Source organism: Penicillium coprophilum, assembly GCF_028826855.1.
Source record: "Penicillium coprophilum strain IBT 35676 chromosome Unknown utg000002l_segment0_segment0, whole genome shotgun sequence".
Lineage (NCBI taxonomy): Eukaryota > Fungi > Ascomycota > Eurotiomycetes > Eurotiales > Aspergillaceae > Penicillium > Penicillium coprophilum.
This window is the reverse complement of record NW_026622721.1, coordinates 25,611-45,714: the sequence shown is the minus strand read 5'-3', so window position 1 is coordinate 45,714 and position 20,104 is coordinate 25,611. Positions and strand designations below refer to the sequence as shown.

At 48.6% G+C, this 20,104-nt stretch overlaps 8 protein-coding genes across 8 annotated transcripts; 6 read left to right on the top strand and 2 right to left on the bottom strand.

Annotated features, from left to right (window-relative positions):
- Nucleotides 1-297: 297 nt before the first annotated feature.
- N7500_001402 (putative guanine deaminase) lies at nucleotides 298-1,689 on the top strand (the record flags this gene model as incomplete). Its single annotated transcript, XM_056672548.1, has 1 exon — nucleotides 298-1,689. The coding sequence occupies one exon, from the start codon at nucleotides 298-300 to the stop codon at nucleotides 1,687-1,689; it is 1,392 nt and encodes a 463-aa protein (XP_056536067.1).
- Nucleotides 1,690-1,931: 242 nt separating this feature from the next.
- N7500_001401 (Tetrapeptide transporter OPT1/isp4) lies at nucleotides 1,932-4,438 on the bottom strand (the record flags this gene model as incomplete). Its single annotated transcript, XM_056672547.1, has 6 exons — nucleotides 1,932-2,131; nucleotides 2,184-2,453; nucleotides 2,506-2,720; nucleotides 2,774-4,101; nucleotides 4,157-4,339; nucleotides 4,400-4,438. The coding sequence occupies 6 exons, from the start codon at nucleotides 4,436-4,438 to the stop codon at nucleotides 1,932-1,934; spliced, it is 2,235 nt and encodes a 744-aa protein (XP_056536066.1).
- Nucleotides 4,439-5,085: 647 nt separating this feature from the next.
- On the top strand, nucleotides 5,086-6,305 carry N7500_001400 (FAD-dependent oxidoreductase; the record flags this gene model as incomplete). Its single annotated transcript, XM_056672546.1, has 3 exons — nucleotides 5,086-5,463; nucleotides 5,532-5,929; nucleotides 6,020-6,305. The coding sequence occupies 3 exons, from the start codon at nucleotides 5,086-5,088 to the stop codon at nucleotides 6,303-6,305; spliced, it is 1,062 nt and encodes a 353-aa protein (XP_056536065.1).
- Nucleotides 6,306-6,794: 489 nt separating this feature from the next.
- Nucleotides 6,795-8,901, top strand: fos-1 (sensor histidine kinase/response regulator Fos-1/TcsA; the record flags this gene model as incomplete). The annotated part of the gene is made up of 2 exons (XM_056672545.1): nucleotides 6,795-6,946; nucleotides 6,993-8,901. 2 exons carry the CDS (start codon nucleotides 6,795-6,797, stop codon nucleotides 8,899-8,901), a joined length of 2,061 nt encoding a protein of 686 aa, XP_056536064.1.
- Nucleotides 8,902-10,549: 1,648 nt separating this feature from the next.
- On the top strand, nucleotides 10,550-12,706 carry N7500_001398 (S53 family peptidase; the record flags this gene model as incomplete). The annotated part of the gene is made up of 5 exons (XM_056672544.1): nucleotides 10,550-10,755; nucleotides 10,812-11,075; nucleotides 11,129-11,346; nucleotides 11,401-11,521; nucleotides 11,584-12,706. The coding sequence occupies 5 exons, from the start codon at nucleotides 10,550-10,552 to the stop codon at nucleotides 12,704-12,706; spliced, it is 1,932 nt and encodes a 643-aa protein (XP_056536063.1).
- Nucleotides 12,707-13,295: 589 nt separating this feature from the next.
- akr1 (putative aldehyde reductase (AKR1)) lies at nucleotides 13,296-14,896 on the top strand (the record flags this gene model as incomplete). The annotated part of the gene is made up of 11 exons (XM_056672543.1): nucleotides 13,296-13,342; nucleotides 13,396-13,483; nucleotides 13,558-13,571; nucleotides 13,644-13,728; nucleotides 13,789-13,808; nucleotides 13,864-13,936; nucleotides 13,987-14,116; nucleotides 14,171-14,235; nucleotides 14,291-14,419; nucleotides 14,478-14,594; nucleotides 14,669-14,896. The coding sequence occupies 11 exons, from the start codon at nucleotides 13,296-13,298 to the stop codon at nucleotides 14,894-14,896; spliced, it is 996 nt and encodes a 331-aa protein (XP_056536062.1).
- Nucleotides 14,897-15,371: 475 nt separating this feature from the next.
- On the bottom strand, nucleotides 15,372-16,538 carry N7500_001396 (uncharacterized protein; the record flags this gene model as incomplete). Its single annotated transcript, XM_056672542.1, has 3 exons — nucleotides 15,372-16,022; nucleotides 16,064-16,413; nucleotides 16,472-16,538. 3 exons carry the CDS (start codon nucleotides 16,536-16,538, stop codon nucleotides 15,372-15,374), a joined length of 1,068 nt encoding a protein of 355 aa, XP_056536061.1.
- Nucleotides 16,539-17,234: 696 nt separating this feature from the next.
- N7500_001395 (uncharacterized protein) lies at nucleotides 17,235-19,137 on the top strand (the record flags this gene model as incomplete). Its single annotated transcript, XM_056672541.1, has 7 exons — nucleotides 17,235-17,262; nucleotides 17,577-17,866; nucleotides 17,917-18,253; nucleotides 18,311-18,610; nucleotides 18,666-18,775; nucleotides 18,830-18,929; nucleotides 18,983-19,137. The coding sequence occupies 7 exons, from the start codon at nucleotides 17,235-17,237 to the stop codon at nucleotides 19,135-19,137; spliced, it is 1,320 nt and encodes a 439-aa protein (XP_056536060.1).
- Between the last annotated feature and the right edge of the window lie 967 nt (nucleotides 19,138-20,104).

The window sequence follows — 20,104 nt, the reverse complement described above, 5'->3', positions numbered from 1 at the left end:
ACGTAGGCCGAAACGAAGTTGGATTGGTATGAACGATTGAGACTCCCCGAAAGAAAAAACATATATTTGAAGCTTACTTACTCGATTTCTGCTAGGATCACGAACATCGTACAACCACAGGTTGTTTCTGGCCTTCGGACTTCTAACCTGCAGCCCTGGGGGCTTATGCTGATTATTAATGCCCCCCCTCCCCCTTTTCTCACCTCCAGTGCTTTCCCATCTCCATCTCCCATCTGCATTTTACGGGTATTACAGTCAAATCACGTTATAACCATTGCTGGATTGCTCTTGTGTATCATGGAAGATCTCGACAAGAATGCCACCCCGGGCTCTGGGCTGCCCCTTGCCTTTCATGGGACGGTAATCCACTCCCGAAGTTTGGATGACCTCGAGATCTTAGAGAAATGTATCATGATCGTGGGAACAGATGGCAAAATCCAAGCCCTACAAGCTGGGGTAGAATCAGAACAGATTAACTCCATTCTCTCAGAAAATGGGTATGTGCCCGACGTTTTCCCAGTGAAATATCTCAAGCGCGGGGAATTTCTGTGCCCGGGCTTTGTTGATACCCACAACCATGCTCCCCAGTGGGCACAGCGTGGTGTCGGACGAGGGATTTCCTTGCTCGATTGGCTGGATAAGGTCACTTTTGCCCACGAGGCCAAGTTTCAAGATCCAGAATATGCCAAACAAATGTACGCATCTTGCGTGACGGGCTTCTTGCAGCAGGGCATTACCACCGCATCATATTACGGCTCATATCATGGCCAGGCAACTCGAATTCTCGCTGATGTCTGTTTTGAAAAAGGACAGCGCGCTTTGGTCGGCAAGTGTAACATGAACCGGAATGCTCCGGACTGGTATCGGGATCCGTCGGTCTCCGACTCACTGCATGAAACGCGTGAGTTCATTCACCATGTTCAGCAACTTGATCCGGAATACCATCTGGTGAAACCAATCCTGACGCCACGCTTTGCAATATCCTGTGAGCCGGAATTACTGGATGGGCTTGGTGCCATCGCCCGTGAACACCCCGATCTTCCAATACAAACACATTTCAATGAAGCAAAGCAGGAGATTGAGTTCACACGCCAGCTCTTTCCAGAGTTTGATACGGAAGCTGATCTATATCAGCAATATGGTCTGTTGAATGATCGCTCTATTCTTGCCCACTGTATCTTTTTACAAGAAGGAGAAATGCGACGCATCCAGGAGCTTGGGTGTGGAGTTGCCCACTGTCCAATCGCCAACACCACTATGCAAGAGTTTATGGTAGCGCCGGTGCGAGAGTATCTACGCCGCGGTATCAAGGTGGGGCTGGGCACCGATAGCGGTGGTGCCTACTCGTCATCCATACTGGATGCCATGAAACAGGCTTTCATTGTGTCGAATGCGCAGCAGATGTTGACCCAAGGACGGGACCCTGCGCTTTCTTTGCATGAGGGTTTCTTTCTCGCTACGCTGGGTGGTGCGCAAGTGTGTGGACTCGACGACCGAGTCGGTAACTTTGCGGTTGGCAAAGAGTTTGATGCCCTCGAAGTTCATACCACTGATCTTGGTCATCCAGGAATTATGAGCCCAGTCGAAGATGAAGATACCACCCATGTGATATTCGAGAAATTTCTGATGACTGGGGATGATCGGAATATTGTCAAAGTCTATGTGGGCGGACGGTCGGTCAAAATTTGACGGTCAGCCTGGATTTATGAGAAATGAGAAATGATATCTGTGAGTTACAATGTTAGAATGAAAGTCAACCCCCCCATAGACTAATTAGCAAGGGTATTCAAATGACCATTTCCATGTTCAACTCCAGTATGCCGAAGATATTATGTACAAAAAAGAGATGCAAGATGCACCTAACCCGCAATGGTTACCAACAATGTTATGGACAGATAAAGACGCCAAAAAGAAGTCAGGATCAAGTCAGATCACTCCCAAGTTCCCTTTGGGGGGCCAAAGTAGCCTTCCGCTGGTAAACCCATGTAGGGTGTTCCTTTGCCGTCGGCCGTGGTTTCCGACACATTATTCCCCCACCAGCTCAATGAGCCTGCTGGGAGAGTTATGCAAAAGAAGATGATCACCGTCGCGACTGCAACGCCGCAGTCTAGCGCGGCGGATAACACATAATCTGTGGACGATAAGCAAAAGAAGCAACCTTAGAACAATGAAGAAGAACATACTGTATTTCGACCACCACGCAGGCCTACGGCGACGGAGTATACCATTGAATATCAAGTTGACTATCCACCACGACGAGAAGTTGATACCTGTAGCGGGTGGAACTAGACTCATTGCACCGAAGGCCACAGGCCAAGAGACATAATTGGCAGCCTTCCAACGACGACCTAGAAGAAACGTAATGACTACCACCGCGGGTCCGACCAGGAAAAACCAAAGCAGATTGCTATATATCTGACCGGGAGAAAACAATCGGCCTGGCCCAACAGCGCCTGAAGGTTGGTTAGCTATGAGTGGCAAAACGTCACATAGAATGGAACCTACCCCAGATGAGAGACGAAGAGTATGTGACCTTTCCATGAGGGCAGATGAAATTCCCCTCGGCCTCAGGGGTGCACACACCATCAATTCTGGTGATCATAAACACAGTCACACCACATTGAACGATAGCTCCGATGAGTGTGGCAAGGCCTTGAGCTACAAACAGAAGGCGTGGGGCGATGTGCATATAATGAGCCAACTTCATATCAGCCACAAATCTAATGTGATGTTAGTCCATGTCAATGTTGTTTCCATACAGGATGTAACTCACTCGAGTCCTTGTTGGACGGCAACATAACCATAGAATTTGAACGCCATATTAGCCACTGGCTGCCCGAGGAAAGCGTATCCGCCAATGAATTCCGTGAGCAGATTCAGTTGATTACTACTGATATTTGTGAGTGCTTTGATGACTCCCACAGGGATAAAGTAGAGCACTGGTAACATGAATGCCACAAGTACCCCCCATGCCGGTAGGCCCGTATGCCACACTTCGTTGGTTACAACACTCAAGACAAACATCGAGACAGATACTGTAACAAACCACCACCAAGGTACAGCCCGATATGAAGACATCAGTCGACCATGAACGTCTTGTTTGCTGGTACCTTTCCATTGTTGCCGCAAGTCTTTGCCATGATACAACGCGACATGAAAGAAGATGCCCGTCAAATTGGCAAAGGCAACACCGAAGGTGATTGCGAAGCCGGCCGGCAAAAACATGGGCGAATAGTCCCGATAAGCAGTTTGGTCGATACTTCCGCTCGAGCTCATGATACGAGTAGTATTATAAGGAGCTCCGGTATTATCGAAAGTGTTGGAGTTTAGCAGTGGTAGATGTGCAGAATACCAGATGTTAGAGTAGTAAGCGAGGGGGCACACAAGCCAAAAGAAGAACGCAAATGATCCCATCACGTTCAGGCCAGCCCAAAAGGGAACAAGCAGAGGGCTCTGGTTGGCATAGACCACCTGGGCCCAGTCAAAGGTCAATACTGACATCCCTAGCCCGGTAGTTTGTCCAAATAGCTGATTGACCACCACATTGGATGGCACGATCCAGCAGATGAAGGCGAAGGTGCTGAGACCTGTGAAGAGATATCCCGGGACGAAGTACCAGATGGCGCCACCGATAAAAACATAAAGAAAGAAGCGAAGACGTGTGACCCGCCAGCCATCTGCAATAGCATTGGAGCGAGAATGAAGAGTGGTCAGAAGTGCCGCATTTGACAACACCTGTGGCCAAAGCATCGATGCCGGGCCCACTAGCCAGCGTGAGGCCATTCCAGCTAAGCCGAAGCCAAACAATTGCGTAGTAACGCACAATAAAACTTCAAATCCACCTTGCGATGGCATGTTATAGAATTTGACAAGCGCCTCGATAACTTGGGTGGCAGCAGCAGAGCCAATAGAGACCTTGGCCATAATTGTGATCAAGGCATGCTCCTTGATATTAAAATGCCGGTCGGGATTTAATGCTCCAATGGGAATGCATTTCGCCCAGGCGCATCCCAGAGGGAAAGCCAACAACTGCGCCACTAGAGCACTGATATTCACACTGGGCTGTCGCAAGCTGAAGAACTGGTTGAGTCCACTACCGACCTGTGCCAGTTAGTACTATGCCGATCGTCGGGCTGTAGGAGAATATAGTACGTACGATAGTAAACAGAATACCAATAGTCCACATGCGGACTGTGTTCACAGGCAGCGTTAAGTCATTGACTGGCTGGATGACAGCCCGCACCTCGGGGAAAGGCGAATCGTCCGCTTCATAAGGTAAGATCTTCTCGGCATCCCGATCGTGAAGAATGTCAATTCCATCTTGAATTGGAGGGGCACTCTGAGATGTGAAACAGTTAACTAAGGGTACGTGAGGGAGGATCAAGATAGAAGAACCCACATGGCTCCATAAATTTTGACATTTCTCAGCCTTATCCATCATGGAACCGGTCCTCTCCCCAATACACACACACACACAATCCCAATTCAGTGTTGAGTCGGCTTGAGCCGAGTGTTAAACCGCGCTACCAATAGCTGCATAAATTGTCTCCAGATAGGTACTCGGTAGCCCGTAGAAGGATCCGAGCCCAGAGAACCAATAGAGAAGGGTATCGGGACCTCCCACCACCCCGGATTCCGCTCTCTTCAATGGGATTGGACAGGAGAGGGTAAAAAATGGATATGAAGGGAAAGGGGAAAAACGCGACGGAGGATGCGACGTCGGAAGAGGCCGTTATAGACCCACTTTATTATTGCCGGAGTAAGATCTAGCTTGATATTTTATGTCCAAAACCTCGAATTAATTGAAAATTAATCAGATCAATCGACTTGTGAAACACAGTGGAAATCCCACGTTGAAAGCCTTTGGAACTCGAAGCCCTAAGCGACAAAAATTCCCTTTTGCCTTTGTCTTTGGGGAATTTGATACCTTCTACTCACCTAACATCTTGAAATTGCCTTGGAATTTATCTCAGAGGCTACTTGAACTTATTTGAGTAGTTTTCTCGGGTTCCACCAGAAACTTGCCTAAAGGACTTTCGGAAACGCAGTGATATCATTCATTTGAACCTTTTACTCACCCCCACCATGGGTGAATGCAGCCAGTTTGATACCCATGAGGTGCCCTTTTCCCAAAGACCCATTATAATTCTCGGTGCAGGGATCATCGGTTGTGCGACTGCCCGTCAGTTATTGCTGACAGGGTTTCCCGTGGTATTGGTAGCCGAATATCTACCGGGAGACCAGAATATTCATTATGCATCGGCTTGGGCAGGCGCAGCATGGCATGCTGCTGGGGGCATCACTCCTGATCAACAATACCTCCAAGCTGTCACGCACCGTGTACTGCTCAAGATGGCACAAGATGGGCCCGAGGCAGGGGTGAGCATTGTGAACGCACGAGAGTACCTCGAACAAAAACCTGCCCCGGACTCGGCGATATGGGGTAAGACGGTAGTCTCCAAGGTATTTTGTACTCTGTGTGATCCCTTGATTTGTTGAATATTTCAATGCTGACCAAGTTCAATTGTTAGTTCCGTGAAATGCGTCCTGGTGAATACCCTCCCGATTTCCACTGTGCCTGGACCTATGAAACGCTAGTCACGGACCCCACAAGACATATGCCTTATCTTAAAAACCAAGTGGAGTCTCTTGGGGGTCACTTCATCCGCCAACGTGTCGAGTCTCTCCAGGAGGTGTATGAGATGTTCCCGGAATCACAGGTCTTCATCAATGCTAGCGGATGGGGTAGTAAAGCCCTGACGGATGTGCAAGATCACAAGTGTTTTCCGGAGCGAGGGCAGAATGTGTTTCTGGCCACTGATCAATGCAACACACTCTACTTTCGAAATGGCAAGGAATATACCTATGTGATCCCTCGGCCTCTATCCGAGGGGGTGGTCCTAGGTGGGGTGAAGCAACAAGGCAACCTGTATGGGAAACTCCTTGAATCCCTCCAAAAAGAAGAAAAAAAAAAAAAAAAAAAGAAACTCTAGGCGATTCCCAAGCTAACCATTTCCAGGTCACCTGAGGTCGATATGGATATTGCGAGGGATGAGATTACCCGTGCGCATCGATTAGCTCCTGAGATTGTTCCCGAACACCCAGCTGCAGATCAGGTGAGTTATATCATTGGAATCCGACCATCTCGCAAAGGAGGGTTCCGTTTGGACTCGGAGCGAAAGGACCGCCGGGTGGTGTTATCGGCTTATGGGTTTGGGGGTGGTGGTTATGCATTTTCATATGGGATTGCAGATGCGTTGGTCAAGATGGTGGAGACAGCGGAGCGTGAAAATGTGATCTTGTAGGAAAGATGTCTCGGAAAATGACCAATCGTAGACTTTTGTGTCGATTCAATCAAGACTAACGGGTTAAGACCGAGTTATTGCCGATTGAAGAGTACGGAGTACATAGGACCCGGGTAATATATGTGATATCTACCTACGGAGTAATATATACCTAGGTAGTGCTATATAGATAGATAGACTCCTACTTGTACATAAATCTATATATATATATATACACACAATAAATGTACAAGCAGGTCAAGATGTATAGAATCTATTAATATCCTTTCATCCCATGGATTTACATGTACTCATCATCATCACTTTTCCTTGTTTCTCCATTTTTTTTTTTCCCTATCCACTTTGTTCTCGATCACTCTCCCCGGCTATTTCTCCCGTCCACTCAATTTCCAACTTTCCCTAATTCCCCTCCAGAAGGACATCTCTATCCTTATCCTTATCCCAATTCTTTCGAATGACATCCTCAAATTCTTTCAGGCTGTCCGCAATATGCCTGTGGATGAAATGCTTCACCTTAGTATTTCTGAACCCTCTATGAATAATGCCATGATCACTCCTCCGGCCGAGGATGACTTGAATCGGGGGAAAGTCATTGAACAGCCTGCGATCGAATCTTTAAGTCGCATCTATCGATTGACACCGTGAGAGTTCCCCTTTGAAATATCTGAATATCATTAACTCTCGCAGTAAGCCCACTCTCGTATTAGATGGCGCCCTACAAGTCATCGAAGTGTCCAATAGTCATGTGGAGGTCTTCAAGCGCCCACGAGACCAACTGTTGGCAGCCAATGTCTACGATCTTCCTCCCTCGATCCTCCCCGCTCCCGATATCGCCTCGTTGAGTGGTGCTCTCGGTACTGCCATGTCTACCCGCGAAGTGCAGGTCATTAAGCGTGTTCATGTGGCCCAACTCGATACCTTCTTTTCACTCAGCGTGACACCCATTTTTGAAGAGGATTCCCTCATCTATCTACTCTTGGAAGCCCAGCGGACCAAGCGTCAACGGACTCGGACGAAATCCATCAGCGAACAAACCTATCTCAACGAGACCTACAAAATATTGATCGACACCGTAAGGGATTATGCCATCTTCATGCTGGATACCCGCGGCTATATTGCGACTTGGAATTCTGGCGCTGCGATCTTGAAGGGATACACGTCATCGGAAATCATCGGCCAGCATTTCTCCGTATTCTACGGTCGCAATGACAGCGAAATGAACAAGCCCGCCCGTGAGCTGGAAGTCTGTTTGAAAGAAGGAAAAGTGGAGGATGAGGGCTGGCGTTATCGCAAGGATGGCAGCCGGTTCTGGGCTAATGTCATGATCACCGCCATCTATCAGAATGGCAGCCATGCGGGATTCGTGAAAGTCACCCGTGACCTGACTGAACGCCGTGCGGCGGAGGCCCGTTTGATTGACGCCTTCGAAGAATCCGCCAAGCTCAAGTCCGACTTCTTGGCCAACATGTCCCACGAATTGCGCACCCCGATGAACGGAATGCTCTTGGCCTTGACAATGCTACTGAGGACTGACTTGACTGATGATCAGCGGGAATTCGCCTGCATTCTTGAAGACTCGACCTCTATCTTGCTGCAGGTCATCAACGATGTGTTGGATTATTCTAAGCTATCGTCGGGAACCTTTCCTTTGAACCCAGACGTGGTCCATATTCCCGATGTGATATCTGCGGTAGTTCGAAACTGTCAGTCGGCGCTCAAGCCTGGGGTTCAAATCATGAGCGGCGTTAGTGACGGGTTTCCTCCAAACCTCAGAGGTGACCCACTACGATTCCGCCAAGTCCTGCAAAATTTAGTCACCAACGCAGTCAAGTTCACTGAGAGTGGTCATATTCGAGTTCATGCCACTTATGCCATCGATGAAAAGGACCCCGAGATGTATGTGATTTCTACACAGGTAGTGGACACTGGTATCGGCGTACCTGAAGATGCCGCGAGCATCCTTTTCAACCCCTTCACACGATTCGCGGACACGGCCGCAAAAAGATATCAAGGTACTGGCCTCGGTCTGTCGATATGCAAGAGCCTGGCGGAATTGATGGATGGAGCAGTTGGATTCCATGCCAATCCCGATGGACCCGGTAGTGTCTTCTGGATGACAGCCAAGATGGCTCGCCTGACCTCGCCAGTGTCTCCAGTAAAGCAAAGGTTGCCACCGGCTACCCCCGAGGCGTTGGATAATTCCGCGTCACTCCAGAAGGTCGCCCCACACAAACACATTCTTCTAGTTGAAGACAACAAGGTCAACCAACTTATCATGTTGAAACTTCTCAGCAGTTTGGGTTTCAATCGTGTTGATGCTGCCTGGGACGGAGCAGAAGCAGTGCGTATGGTCAAGCAGAAACCTTTGGCCTACAATGTGATTTTGATGGACATCAACATGCCGGTCATGGATGGATTGACGGCCACCGCACACATCCGACGGATGAAAATCGATGTGCCCATTCTTGCATTAACAGGGAACGCTCTCAAGGGAGACGCAGATATGTATCTGGCCAAGGGGATGGACGATTACATCGCTAAGCCCTTGCATCGGCAGCAGCTGGTGGATTTATTATGGAAATGGTGTGGAAGCTAAGCGATTGTTTCCCAAGCCGGGGGTTTGCCCAGCGAAATCCACATCGCCAATTTCAGGCCGTCTTTTGGTGCGTCCAAGGCACAGCAGTTGAAACAGACCCGTGCCAGCGCCATGGGGCGAGAAAATTCGCGGTCGAATCCTCAGGTCGAGGATTTCTAACGAGGATTTCTAACCATATCACTTTGTCGATGCAGCAGAGGCTGCCATTTTCACCTGCAGTTTTCGGACAACAGTCCAGCAAGCGGGCATTGAAACCATATTGTTCTGATGCTTTGAGTTCTGGCACTTCTTTCACATTGAGGTCCGCAGTTCTCCGCTAATCAGCTACACACAATTATCGATGGGAATGTGACCCGCCGATATATTGAGGTCCCCTGCACATGAAATGCCCCATGAGCTATATTCTTTGCTCGCATGACTTACGCCCGGAGAAGGGCACATGAAACTGTGTTTCCACCACCGACGTTGCAATCATGCAGCCTTGGGTGGTCTTCTGTATCAACTTTTCAATACCACTCATGAGATAATTCCTGTTATGCGGAGCTTAGGCATCCGCATAGTGGATGATGACGTTTGCGATCTCGATACAAGACTGCTCAATGGTCATTTGTAGGGTCCATGAGGTTGGAATAGCAGCCAATCCTTTTAATCACCGTAAATCGATCCCAAAACGTACTAAGCAGAGTGCATAAAACAGGGCTTTTCCCATTGAACCACGTGGGCAAGTATCCCCAATTGTCCCACCGTCTGAATTTCAGGAAAGATGATAGTTCTACATTAACAGTCCATCGTTAGGCTTGGGCTTGATCTCAATCCAAACCTATCCCTTTTTCTCGCAACATTTGGGAATGTATAGCTCACCTCACACAATTTCACTAGATTGATCACGCTGGTTACGCTTTATGACCTCGTTACCAGTCAATCTTTCAGGGGCAGCTTTCTCCCGAGGTAGTACGCTGATAGTATTCTATCTTCGCATGAGGTTATGGCTGTGCCCCGAGGCAGCCTTTTGGTAATTCGGACGGTAATTGCCAATATCCCGTTCGTCCGGAGGTTTGAAAGCAATGAAACTTGATCTGCAATTGAAAACAAAGATACATGTTTTCAAATGTCTTGACTCGTGTCGACTTGATGGATGGTAGCGACCTCCATTTTCAAAAGTCGCCGAAGAACGCGACCCCATCAAGGAAGAGATACTTTCCGCATAGATGTTCACATGGCCCCTCGTGTGACCTCTCTCGGCCGTCTTTAGTCCTAACCTTCCGAGGGATGTCGATTTGGTTTGATCTTGTGGATGAATGGCTCCTAGAAACTTCAAGCGGATGTTCAACCACCGGCGAGATACTTAAAAGCCATGCTGGAGCTCATATGAGGCAGCCCAAAGGTTAATGACAGGCAGGATAAGCTCTATCCTTACACAGACTGTTTTCCCGGGGTCTTAGCATTCTTGATCGACTGGCTGCCCTTCGTCTCGGGTAATCTCAGGCCGTCGGATTCAAGGCCTTCGCCCCCGAAACCTTCATCTAGGCCTCCAAGAAAAGACGGGAGATTCTATATAGTATGCCCTGTCCGCCGTGGGTCATTTTGAATCGATCCCTAGGTTTGAAAGTGGAAGCTAAATTGGGAAACCCCTGCGAAGACAATTACCATGAAGTCTCTCAGTTTACTTTGTGCTCTGGCAACCAGCACCATGGCAGTTCCAATGGCTCATGATTATCAATTACATGAGCGTCGTGAGTTCATGCCAAAATTTTGGGCTGAAGGCAAGAAGCTCGATGGAAATGTGTCGCTACCTGTGCGAATCGGGTTGACCCAGTCTAACCTAGACTATGGCCATGAGCTTCTTATGAACTTGTATGAACTTGCCCAATGGACCTCCCACCGTCTGAAACTGAGATAAATCCTCTTAGGTCTAACCCCTCCTCAAGCCGCTACGGGCAGCATCTGTCCATCGATGAAGTACATGACCTGTTTGCCCCGACTGAAAAGAGTGTGAATGATGTACGTACCTGGCTGGAGTCGGCTGGTATCCAAGAAGACCGTATCACGCAGTCAGTCAACAAGCAATGGATCCAGTTTGACGCCGATGCCGAGGAGCTCGAGGAGTTGCTGCACACAAAGTACTATGTCTACTCACATGCTGAAACGAGTCAATCACACGTGGCATGTCGCGAGTGAGGCTGTTGCTTGAATTGGAGCTGCAATGTTGCTGATATTACGACGATAGATATCATCTCCCGAGCACTATCCGGGGGCATGTCGACTATATCACCCCAGGAATCTCTCTGCGGGAGGTTATTGGTGTGCGAAACTCGACCGATAAGCGGAAACGCTTCGCTGACGGAATTCCTCCTATTATTGAGCCGATCCCACTGCCGATTGAGATGCTGTCGAGCAAGGCTTCGGCCTTTTGCGCCCAAGCCATCACACCCCAATGTATTCAACGTAAGTGATGTGGGTATGAATCCTCACACATCGGATATGCTGACAAGCCCATAGAGATGTATAATATCAGCGAGGGGCACTCTGCCACAGTAGGAAATGAACTGGGGATCTTTGAGGGCATCGGAGATGTTTACGCTCAGCAAGATCTAAACTTATTCTTCTCGAGGTTGTACTCGTATGTAAACCTTCACTCATCTTTCATTGACTGCATTGGATTTTAAACTGACGCTCCTGTAGGAGAATCCCCAATGGCACACACCCAACTCTGAAATCAGTTGATGGTGGTCAGGCTCCTACAAACATCTTCAATGCCGGAGCTGAATCCGACCTTGACTTCCAAATTTCCTACCCGATTATCTGGCCACAGAACTCCATTCTTTTCCAAAGTGATGATATGTATTACGAGCGTCATTATAGGTTCCAAGGGTTCCTTAATACATTCTTGGATGCCATTGACGGCTCGTACTGCAGCAGCATCTCACCTTTGGATCCTCCGTACCCCGATCCGAATGACGGAGGCTATAAGGGTTCACTGCAATGTGGTGTGTACGACCCACCCAAGGTCCTCTCAATTTCCTATGGCTCCGCCGAGGCAGACTTACCCATTTCCTATCAGCGGCGACAATGTGCCGAGTTCATGAAGCTAGGTATAATGGGAGTTTCAGTTGTCGTGGCTTCGGGCGATTCTGGTGTGGCGGGACGTGGAGGCGACCCTACCCCCAGCAACTGCCTTGGCCCCGATGGAAGAATTTTTACTCCAGATTTCCCTGCCTCATGTCCATATCTTACTGCGGTAGGGGGTACTGAAATCCCCACCGGTTCCTCACCAGAAGATCATCAGGAGCAAGGCGTGACTAGGTTCCCGTCAGGGGGCGGTTTCAGCAACATTTATAAGGCGCCTGAATATCAGACCCAGGCTGTTGCGGATTACTTTGCCTTGGCGAGGCCCTCATACCCATACTATGAGAGCGTGGACAACAGCAGTTTTGGTGAGAATGATGGGATCTACAACCGGATTGGACGTGCTTATCCAGATGTAGCTGCAATTGGTGACAATGTCATTATTTATAACAGGGGAATGGCTGTGTCGATTGGTGGGACATCGGCCTCTGCCCCTGTCTTTGCTGGAATTCTCACCCGCATTAACGAGGAGCGATTGGCCGCTGGCAAGTCCACTGTGGGCTTTGTCAACCCTGTATTGTACGCTCATCCGGAGGCTTTTTTTGACGTGACCAAGGGCACAAATGCGGGTTGCAGGACTGACGGATTCTCTGCGGCTCAAGGGTGGGATCCAGTGACCGGATTGGGGACCCCCAACTATCCCGAACTTCTGAGGGTTTTCATGGACCAGACAAGTTGAGGGCAATTTTGTTTCGGGGATACGTTGAAGATTAGTTAATCTAGTGAGTCCGATGCTATTCGATGGAAGTTTGAAACCCCAAAGAACCATGATGCAGACCCTGCAATATTGTAGCATTATCGGGTAGAAGGCCGTAGAAGGCCGGAGAGAAGTACAGTAAACCGACTCAAATGCTCACAATACAAAAGAAATATAGACGAAAGATTCAGCGTGTCAAGTGAAAATCACGTTTTTAGAATGTCAAATGATATCATAAATAGACCCGCAAATGGGGTTGGGGTAGTTCTGGCGTGTATACACTCCCGACTCCCTATATTCCTTATATAGGGTGCACGTATCGTCTAGAATACCCTATATAGTCAGACGAAGAGCAGATATATCAGAAAATTGCCACTTCACCCAGTCAATCACAATGAGCGACCTTGTTACCCTATGACATACAACATGTATTGTCCCTCGGTGGAGTCTACTCCGAACGGGGTGGGATGGACAGTCCAGAGCCCCGCCGGAGAACTGGCACATTTAAGGACTTGTCCACCTTTCTTTCTCTTTCTCTTCAAATTTATTACAACAAACAGATTCAATCAACATGTCTCTCGGCAAGAAAGTTACCCTCAACTCTGGCCACCAGATCCCGTGCGTATATTCTACAAATACTCCGTGCTTCCATCACTGACCCCCACGTTTAGCCAGCTGGGCTTCGGTACTTGGCAGTCCGCTCCTGGTCAGGTTGGCGAGGCTGTCTATGAGGCATTGAAGGCTGGTTACCGCCACCTAGTACGTGCATATACTCCGTACACCTATCTCATTTTCTTTCTTTCAGATTCTTGGCTAACTCCTATTCCTCTCAGGATTTGGCAACCATGTATGCAGCACTGAGTTCTTGATCATGAGACTCCCCCGTGGTAATTGCAACTGACTTATCATCCGTTTACAGCTATCAGAACCAGCGTGAGGTCGCAGATGGCATCAAGCGTGCTTATAAAGATGTACCCGGTCTGAAGCGTGAGGATATCTTTATTGTAAGCTAATCCATACTCGAGAAGTTACACAATTTCAGCAACTGACGTGTCATTTTGCAGACCTCTAAGTTATGGAATAAGTATGCTGTCTCGAACTATGTTGTTATACTACAAAATTATTGACTTTGCATGTAGCCAGCACCGTCCAGAGGTTGTCGAGGCCGCTTTGGATGCTTGCCTTGCTGAGCTTGAGTTAGATTATCTTGATGTATGAGTATCCTATTTGGTGACTGCCTGGGAGTTTGCTGACAGACCCAGCTTTATCTTGTTCACTGGCCCGTTGCCTTTGCGAAAGGCGATTCATACTTCCCTCTAGTTGCCAATAGCACCGTCGAGGGTGGGGATGTGATCATTGATGACGGCGTCTCTATTGTGGACACCTGGAAGGGCAAGTAATCAATGTGCGCGGATTGGAAAACGGGACCCAGCTGACTCCTCTTAGCCATGACCCAGCTCCCTAAGAGCAAGGCCCGCTCCGTTGGTGTCTCGAACCACAAGATTGAGCATGTCCGTGTTTTCCCTATGCTGGAATGTGCCATACTTGAGCTAACATGCCCTGCAGCTCGAGGCTATCATTAATGGCACCGGTGTCGTCCCTGCAGCCAACCAGATCGAGCGACACCCGGTGCTCCAGAGCAATGACTTGATTGAGTACTGCCAACAGAAAGGAATCCACGTCACTGCTTACTCTGTACGTATTTATCTTTTGAGTTGATGGCAGAGGAGCACAATACTAATTTGACTCCTAGGCATTTGGTAACAACATGCTCGGAATTCCCCTACTCATCACTCGCCCGGAGGTCAAAGAAGTTGCCGAGTCTGTTTCAAAGCGCACTGGTCAGGAAGTCACCCCCCGCACATGTCATGTAAGATCATACACGCCAATTTTGCATCACTGCCCTGTGAGAGCTAACATTCTTCAAGTCTAGCCTGGTCTCAGGTCGGCGGACATAGTGTCATCCCCAAGTCGGTCACAGCTTCACGCATTCGTGACAACTTCAAGGAGGTGGAACTCACCCCCGAGGAGGTTGAAAAGGTTAGCGTGCTGGGCCAGAACCGGAAGCGCTACAACATTCCTTATACTGCCAACAAGCCTCGTTGGAACATCAATATCTTCGGCGAGCCCGAGGAAAAGCCCGCTGATCACAAGGTCATTCTGAGTGTTTAGTTTCGCTGATAGCAATAGCCTGAGGCGCCTACTGGTTGAATGTGAAGTAGACATCCATGTACTTCATGGCGAGTGTACAAAGCTTGCACCAGTTATGATATATCTAGCCTAGTCGCTCAATAATCAATCGATCAAGGTCAACCTTTGGCTTATTGAGTGCCTGAATTCCGAGGCATTGACAATACCTCGCTAAATCGGGATGAAGTTTCAACGTAAGACGTTTGGCGATTGCGTTCCGAACAGTGTGGTCACAAAGTAGGCTGGTGGTGGTGACAGGTGGCTGAAATGTGAGGACCCCCAAGACTACATATGCCCGTGTAGATATAATATTGTAGACCAGATTCTCTGGGTCGTGAATAGTGCGGGACCTTTGAAATTCGGGAACTAGGGCAAAAAGTATTATCACAGCATGTTGCGTTCAATGAAAGGATCAACGGGTATATGTATGATTGCGAACAGCTGTCTGCCATGCCGCTTACGCTATCTCACGGCGGCTGCAAGTGCTATCAAGATGATCTCTGCTCGTAAATTGGCCATGGCCATCCTTTAAGCCTGCATTTATTGGTCGCTGATGAGAGCTTAAGATTGGTCCTGCGTCCAGCTCATGACATTCCTGATCTCGAGCGGATGCATTAGGTGCCTCATAAATTGAGCGACTATCCAAAAATATTGCCGACCCCACTGGCTTCCGGGGCAAGAGAGTCTGCGGTTCTGCCGGATGTGAAGGTTCTTCGTGAGGTGAGACGCTGCCTTGAGAAATGGGGGCCTTTTCATCATGTGCCAGGACAGTTGATGGGGTTGATGACGATGGAATAGTCGACTGGGTCTGTCCAGCTCTCCGTCTTTGGCGCCTTCGCCGAAGCACAAACCATAGAACCAGCACAATCAGAAGCACAGCCACGATAACCCCCACTGCGATCCCACCCTTGGCTCCTGGACTCAGGCCAGACGAGCCAGTAACGCAGGAATAGCCGCTTTTGAAGACGCCGTTGGACTTGAAGCTGTCCAATGTACTGCATGACATCGAGCTGCTACCTGTAATTACTGTCTGACCTTTGACTTGATTGAGAGAAGGTAGCGACACGCTGGGATTTTCATCAGTACCGTGGAAGGTGGGAGCTGATGGCTGTGGCAATAATCATACCTGTGGAATGATCCCGTCAATACCAACTGTCCTTCAATTTCCTCCAATTCTTGGAACCCAAGTGTTTTTAGGCTCGGATTCCCGGTGATGATTAAACTCGAAGATACTTGTGATAGTGCGCCCATGGTTATGGCTGTGAGGGAATTGAGGGTGCTCAGTGTGATACCCCCTTGCACACTGTCCAAATCAGGGGCAATGATCTTCGTAAGTTCTGAGGCACCCTCAGCAATAAAGGCGCCCTTGATTTCCTCGACATTACTGATGGTGATCACTCCACTGGCAGAAGAGGATATCGTGATGGTTCCATCAAATGTCTCGCAATTAATCAGCTTATTTGCGTCGCTTTGATTTGAGATAATTACACTGCTTGAACCTATATAGAATGAGTTACACCACTGACTCGGCCGAAAAAAAAGCAATGCAGTACTTACAGGCATCAGAATCCGCGACCGCTCTTTGCCATGCACTGGCAACCACCAGAAGGTAGATTACGATCATCCGAACGGGTAAGGTCGGCGGAGCTTCAGTTACTTTTTTCTTCTTCACACGATCAGCCCTGAATCTTGTGAGCGTAAGGCTCCGGGTGTTGGCAGGTTTAAGGGAAATGATATGGATTGAGGCGGAGTCAAAAGATTTCCAGCCTAATGCGATTGTATGTATTTTGAACTGCCGATCGTGGCTGTTTATAGTGTTGATTGGTCAACTTTGGATGTCTTGTTGAATGATACCCGAGACCCATGCATGGCCCCGAGGAATCGCTCTACCTGGGGATGAATGGTATACCGTACAAGTCCAGAATTCTCCTGACCGTGCAAGATCTATGAACTTGTTCGACATGAAAGTTGTCATAGATTGATCATCACTCTCGGCATCCAAGTCATGTTGCTATTTTTGTGTACACTCCCATCCCCGTGCGGAGCCCCGGTATTGGATGGGGTAGGCAACAGAATTGGCCGCGCTTGGCGGGCTGGTCTAGTTCAAAATCCCCACGCCACAAACCACCAAAGGAATTGAAAGAATTCACAGGATAGAATTGATATGTAGGTACTCCGTAATCTTTCCAAGGTTGGGATGTTGATCATATCAAAAGACGTCATGCGTGTATAGCTTACATATGTATCGATTTTATGCCCAAAGTCCTTGGTACTGGGAGTGGCAAACCATGGATCTGAAAGCCTTTGGATGACTCAGCACATGCGGGGAGCTCTCCATGTTCGGTTCTGTATGCATCTTGAATCCCCTAAGTCAATATCCCTATGAGAGTACCCAGGGGCTGTAGGAGGTGTCGTCATCGCCACATAAGATGTGTGATTCCCACCGGTGCATCGACTTGCACTCCATGTTTGCGACTTGGCCGGGCGTGTCATCTCGATCCCCGCTTCCAGTTCAAGTCTGTCCACCACGTTTACCAAAGGAAAAATGGTGCCCCTGCCCGATTCGAGTTGAATTGGGGTGAAGAACAAGTTTGGGTGGCTGTATCGCAGCCCGGTAGGTATCCAGGGCCCATGAGCTTGGTTACCTACTAATCTAGTCCAGTGACTTTCGTCCTGGAGTCGAGTGATGGATCCGCTGGAGGCGGAGATGATGCCTTGGAACAATACAACTCCCCGACATCGGAGCAGGTGCTACATGACCACTGCGGATGGACTCAAGATCTTCACTCGGAAGATACATATCGGGATCAAGCTCCCAGCCCGCTTCATAGGAATCGACCCCGCCAGGACTCTACAAACAGTTCACTCAGCCTGATGCCAGGCAATGGGACGATACTAACACTAAGAGAGGCGTTCCTGATGCGCTACTTTATTCAGAAATTAGCACCCTGGGTGAGGCATAAGGGAGTGTCCTGCTACAATTGCATATCTAATCGTTATAGGCCGATGTTTGTGACATCCATTCACATTTCAGAACCGAAGTCCCAAAACGGGCACTGGAGAACAAAATGGTCCTGCAAGCCATACTGGCGCTGTCTGCGCGACATGATGCGATCTTGGCCAACGATAGTGACTGGGAGGCCTCGGCCTATCACGGACAGTGTTTACAGATCTTGATTGCGGCATTAGATCAAGCCGAGACGAATTGCGACGAGAATATGCTGATTACGGTCGTAATTCTACGTATATATGAAGAGTTGGAGAACAAGACTGACCAAAAGTTTCATCTGCTTGGGTCCAATCGCTTGGTGAATCTTGTCACCAGCTCTGCGTCCTCTGGTGGGTTGGCAGAGGCAGTGAGCTGGCAGTTTTTGCGACAAGCTATATATGCATCAGTGGTACAATATCAGCCATTGCAACTCGACATGCAGAACTATGAGCGCTCTTCAATGTTTCACCGTGACGACGACGCAGCTTGCGCTAACAGGATCATCTATCATTGCGCCCGTATTCTCAAACTGTGCTGTGGTGCACCAGCTCATATTGTAAGACAAGATACCTGGCGCCAGATATCGGACAGTGTGAAAGAGTGGAATCAGACCAAGCCCGCAATCTGGCAACCGATTCGGTATCAGGCATCGAGTGTGGCTGCTAGTCGACCGTTTCCTGAGGTATGGATGATATCCCCGCCCGCAGGTATGTTTTTTTACAGAATGATGTCGCACCCTGAAATCACTGACCGCACAAAAAGTGGTTGGCATGCAATATTATCATTCGGCGTGTATTTTTCTCACCTTGTCTGAATCCCAACCACCCAACATGACCGATTATGAAAGGGCCCGTTCAAGGCGCGTGAAAGAGGTAATCACGCCAAAGCTCTGAGAAACTTCATTTGCAGGCTGATACAACTCCCAGAAAGTCATTGCCGACCATCTTGTTGTGGTTATTGGCCTGTCACTGTCCAACGAAAGCGTCGAGAATGCCTATTTCATGGCATCACATTTATTACATCGTTGTTCGTGTGGAATCCATATCCCTCGAAATATTTGCTTGCTAACAAATCCTCAGTCGGTTACTGCCTTCGGAATGTAGTCGAACAGGAGGGCTCATTGCAATTTCTGACTCGAGTCGAAAAAGTGCTGGGGTGGCGCACTTCATGGATGATGCGAGAGCTGGAGCATCAATGGACCGAGTTGGCTGGGTTTGATTCTTGGGATTCTTGAAGTTTGGAGTGAATATGTATCAGCCCCCAGAGTTGAAGAAGACCTAATTATAAACAAAATTTCCTGAATTGATGCCTCTCACCGGTCCTTTGACATACGCCTAGATATCTGTGTCTACTGAATGGTGTCATTACCGCGAGTACGCGAGTAGACCAGACGTACGGAAGATTACATAAAATGGGGAATTCCTCATATGCAATACCATCTCATTTCGGACCTGTTTGGTAACCCAGAATAAGCCCACGGTGGTGCTTCCAGTTATCCAGAGATGTGACTTCTTATGATGGAGGAGAGCCCATCAGTTATGCCCGTCACAGGCGAGGTGCGGTTGCAAGTCGAGGGATATGGTGTCTGCTTGTCGAATCAAAGTGCTGAGATGTATGGGTATGGCTGGTACAGATATATCTTTGTATGTCTTTTTAGCAATGCCACCTGGGAGGGTTGAACCTCCGTGGATAGGAAGCAGAAGTAGTGCCCTAATTTACACAATAAAAGGAAGGGTTGAATGTCACCGGTTTTACTTCTGAGCCTGAAAGAGGTGGAAATTGTTACAACCAAGCATTGGCACGGATGGCTTCGATATGACCGACCGAGTGCTCTCATTCATGTCCTATATGATACGGGAAGACGAGGTTCTCCGAGCCAATCAGGTAGAGAGGGAGTCACAGTATAAAGTTAGGTATGAATGGGCTTAGACGATGGGTCTTGGAAGCTTGACTTTGTATGCTATCTCATGAGTGTAGATGGTCGTGATGGTAATGTGAAACCCTTACATATACCTACCCATTCCTCGCTAATTCTTCCCTTCTGCACCATCCGCCTCTCTGGGCCCTCTAGGAAAAGTTCCCTCTCCTGCCCATCCTTGACCGCAGCCTACATAAGCGCTAGTAGTATATGTGACCTGACTGAAAAGTCTAATCTATCCATCTCAAATCCCTCTAGTCCTAGTCCAACTGTCTCTTTCACC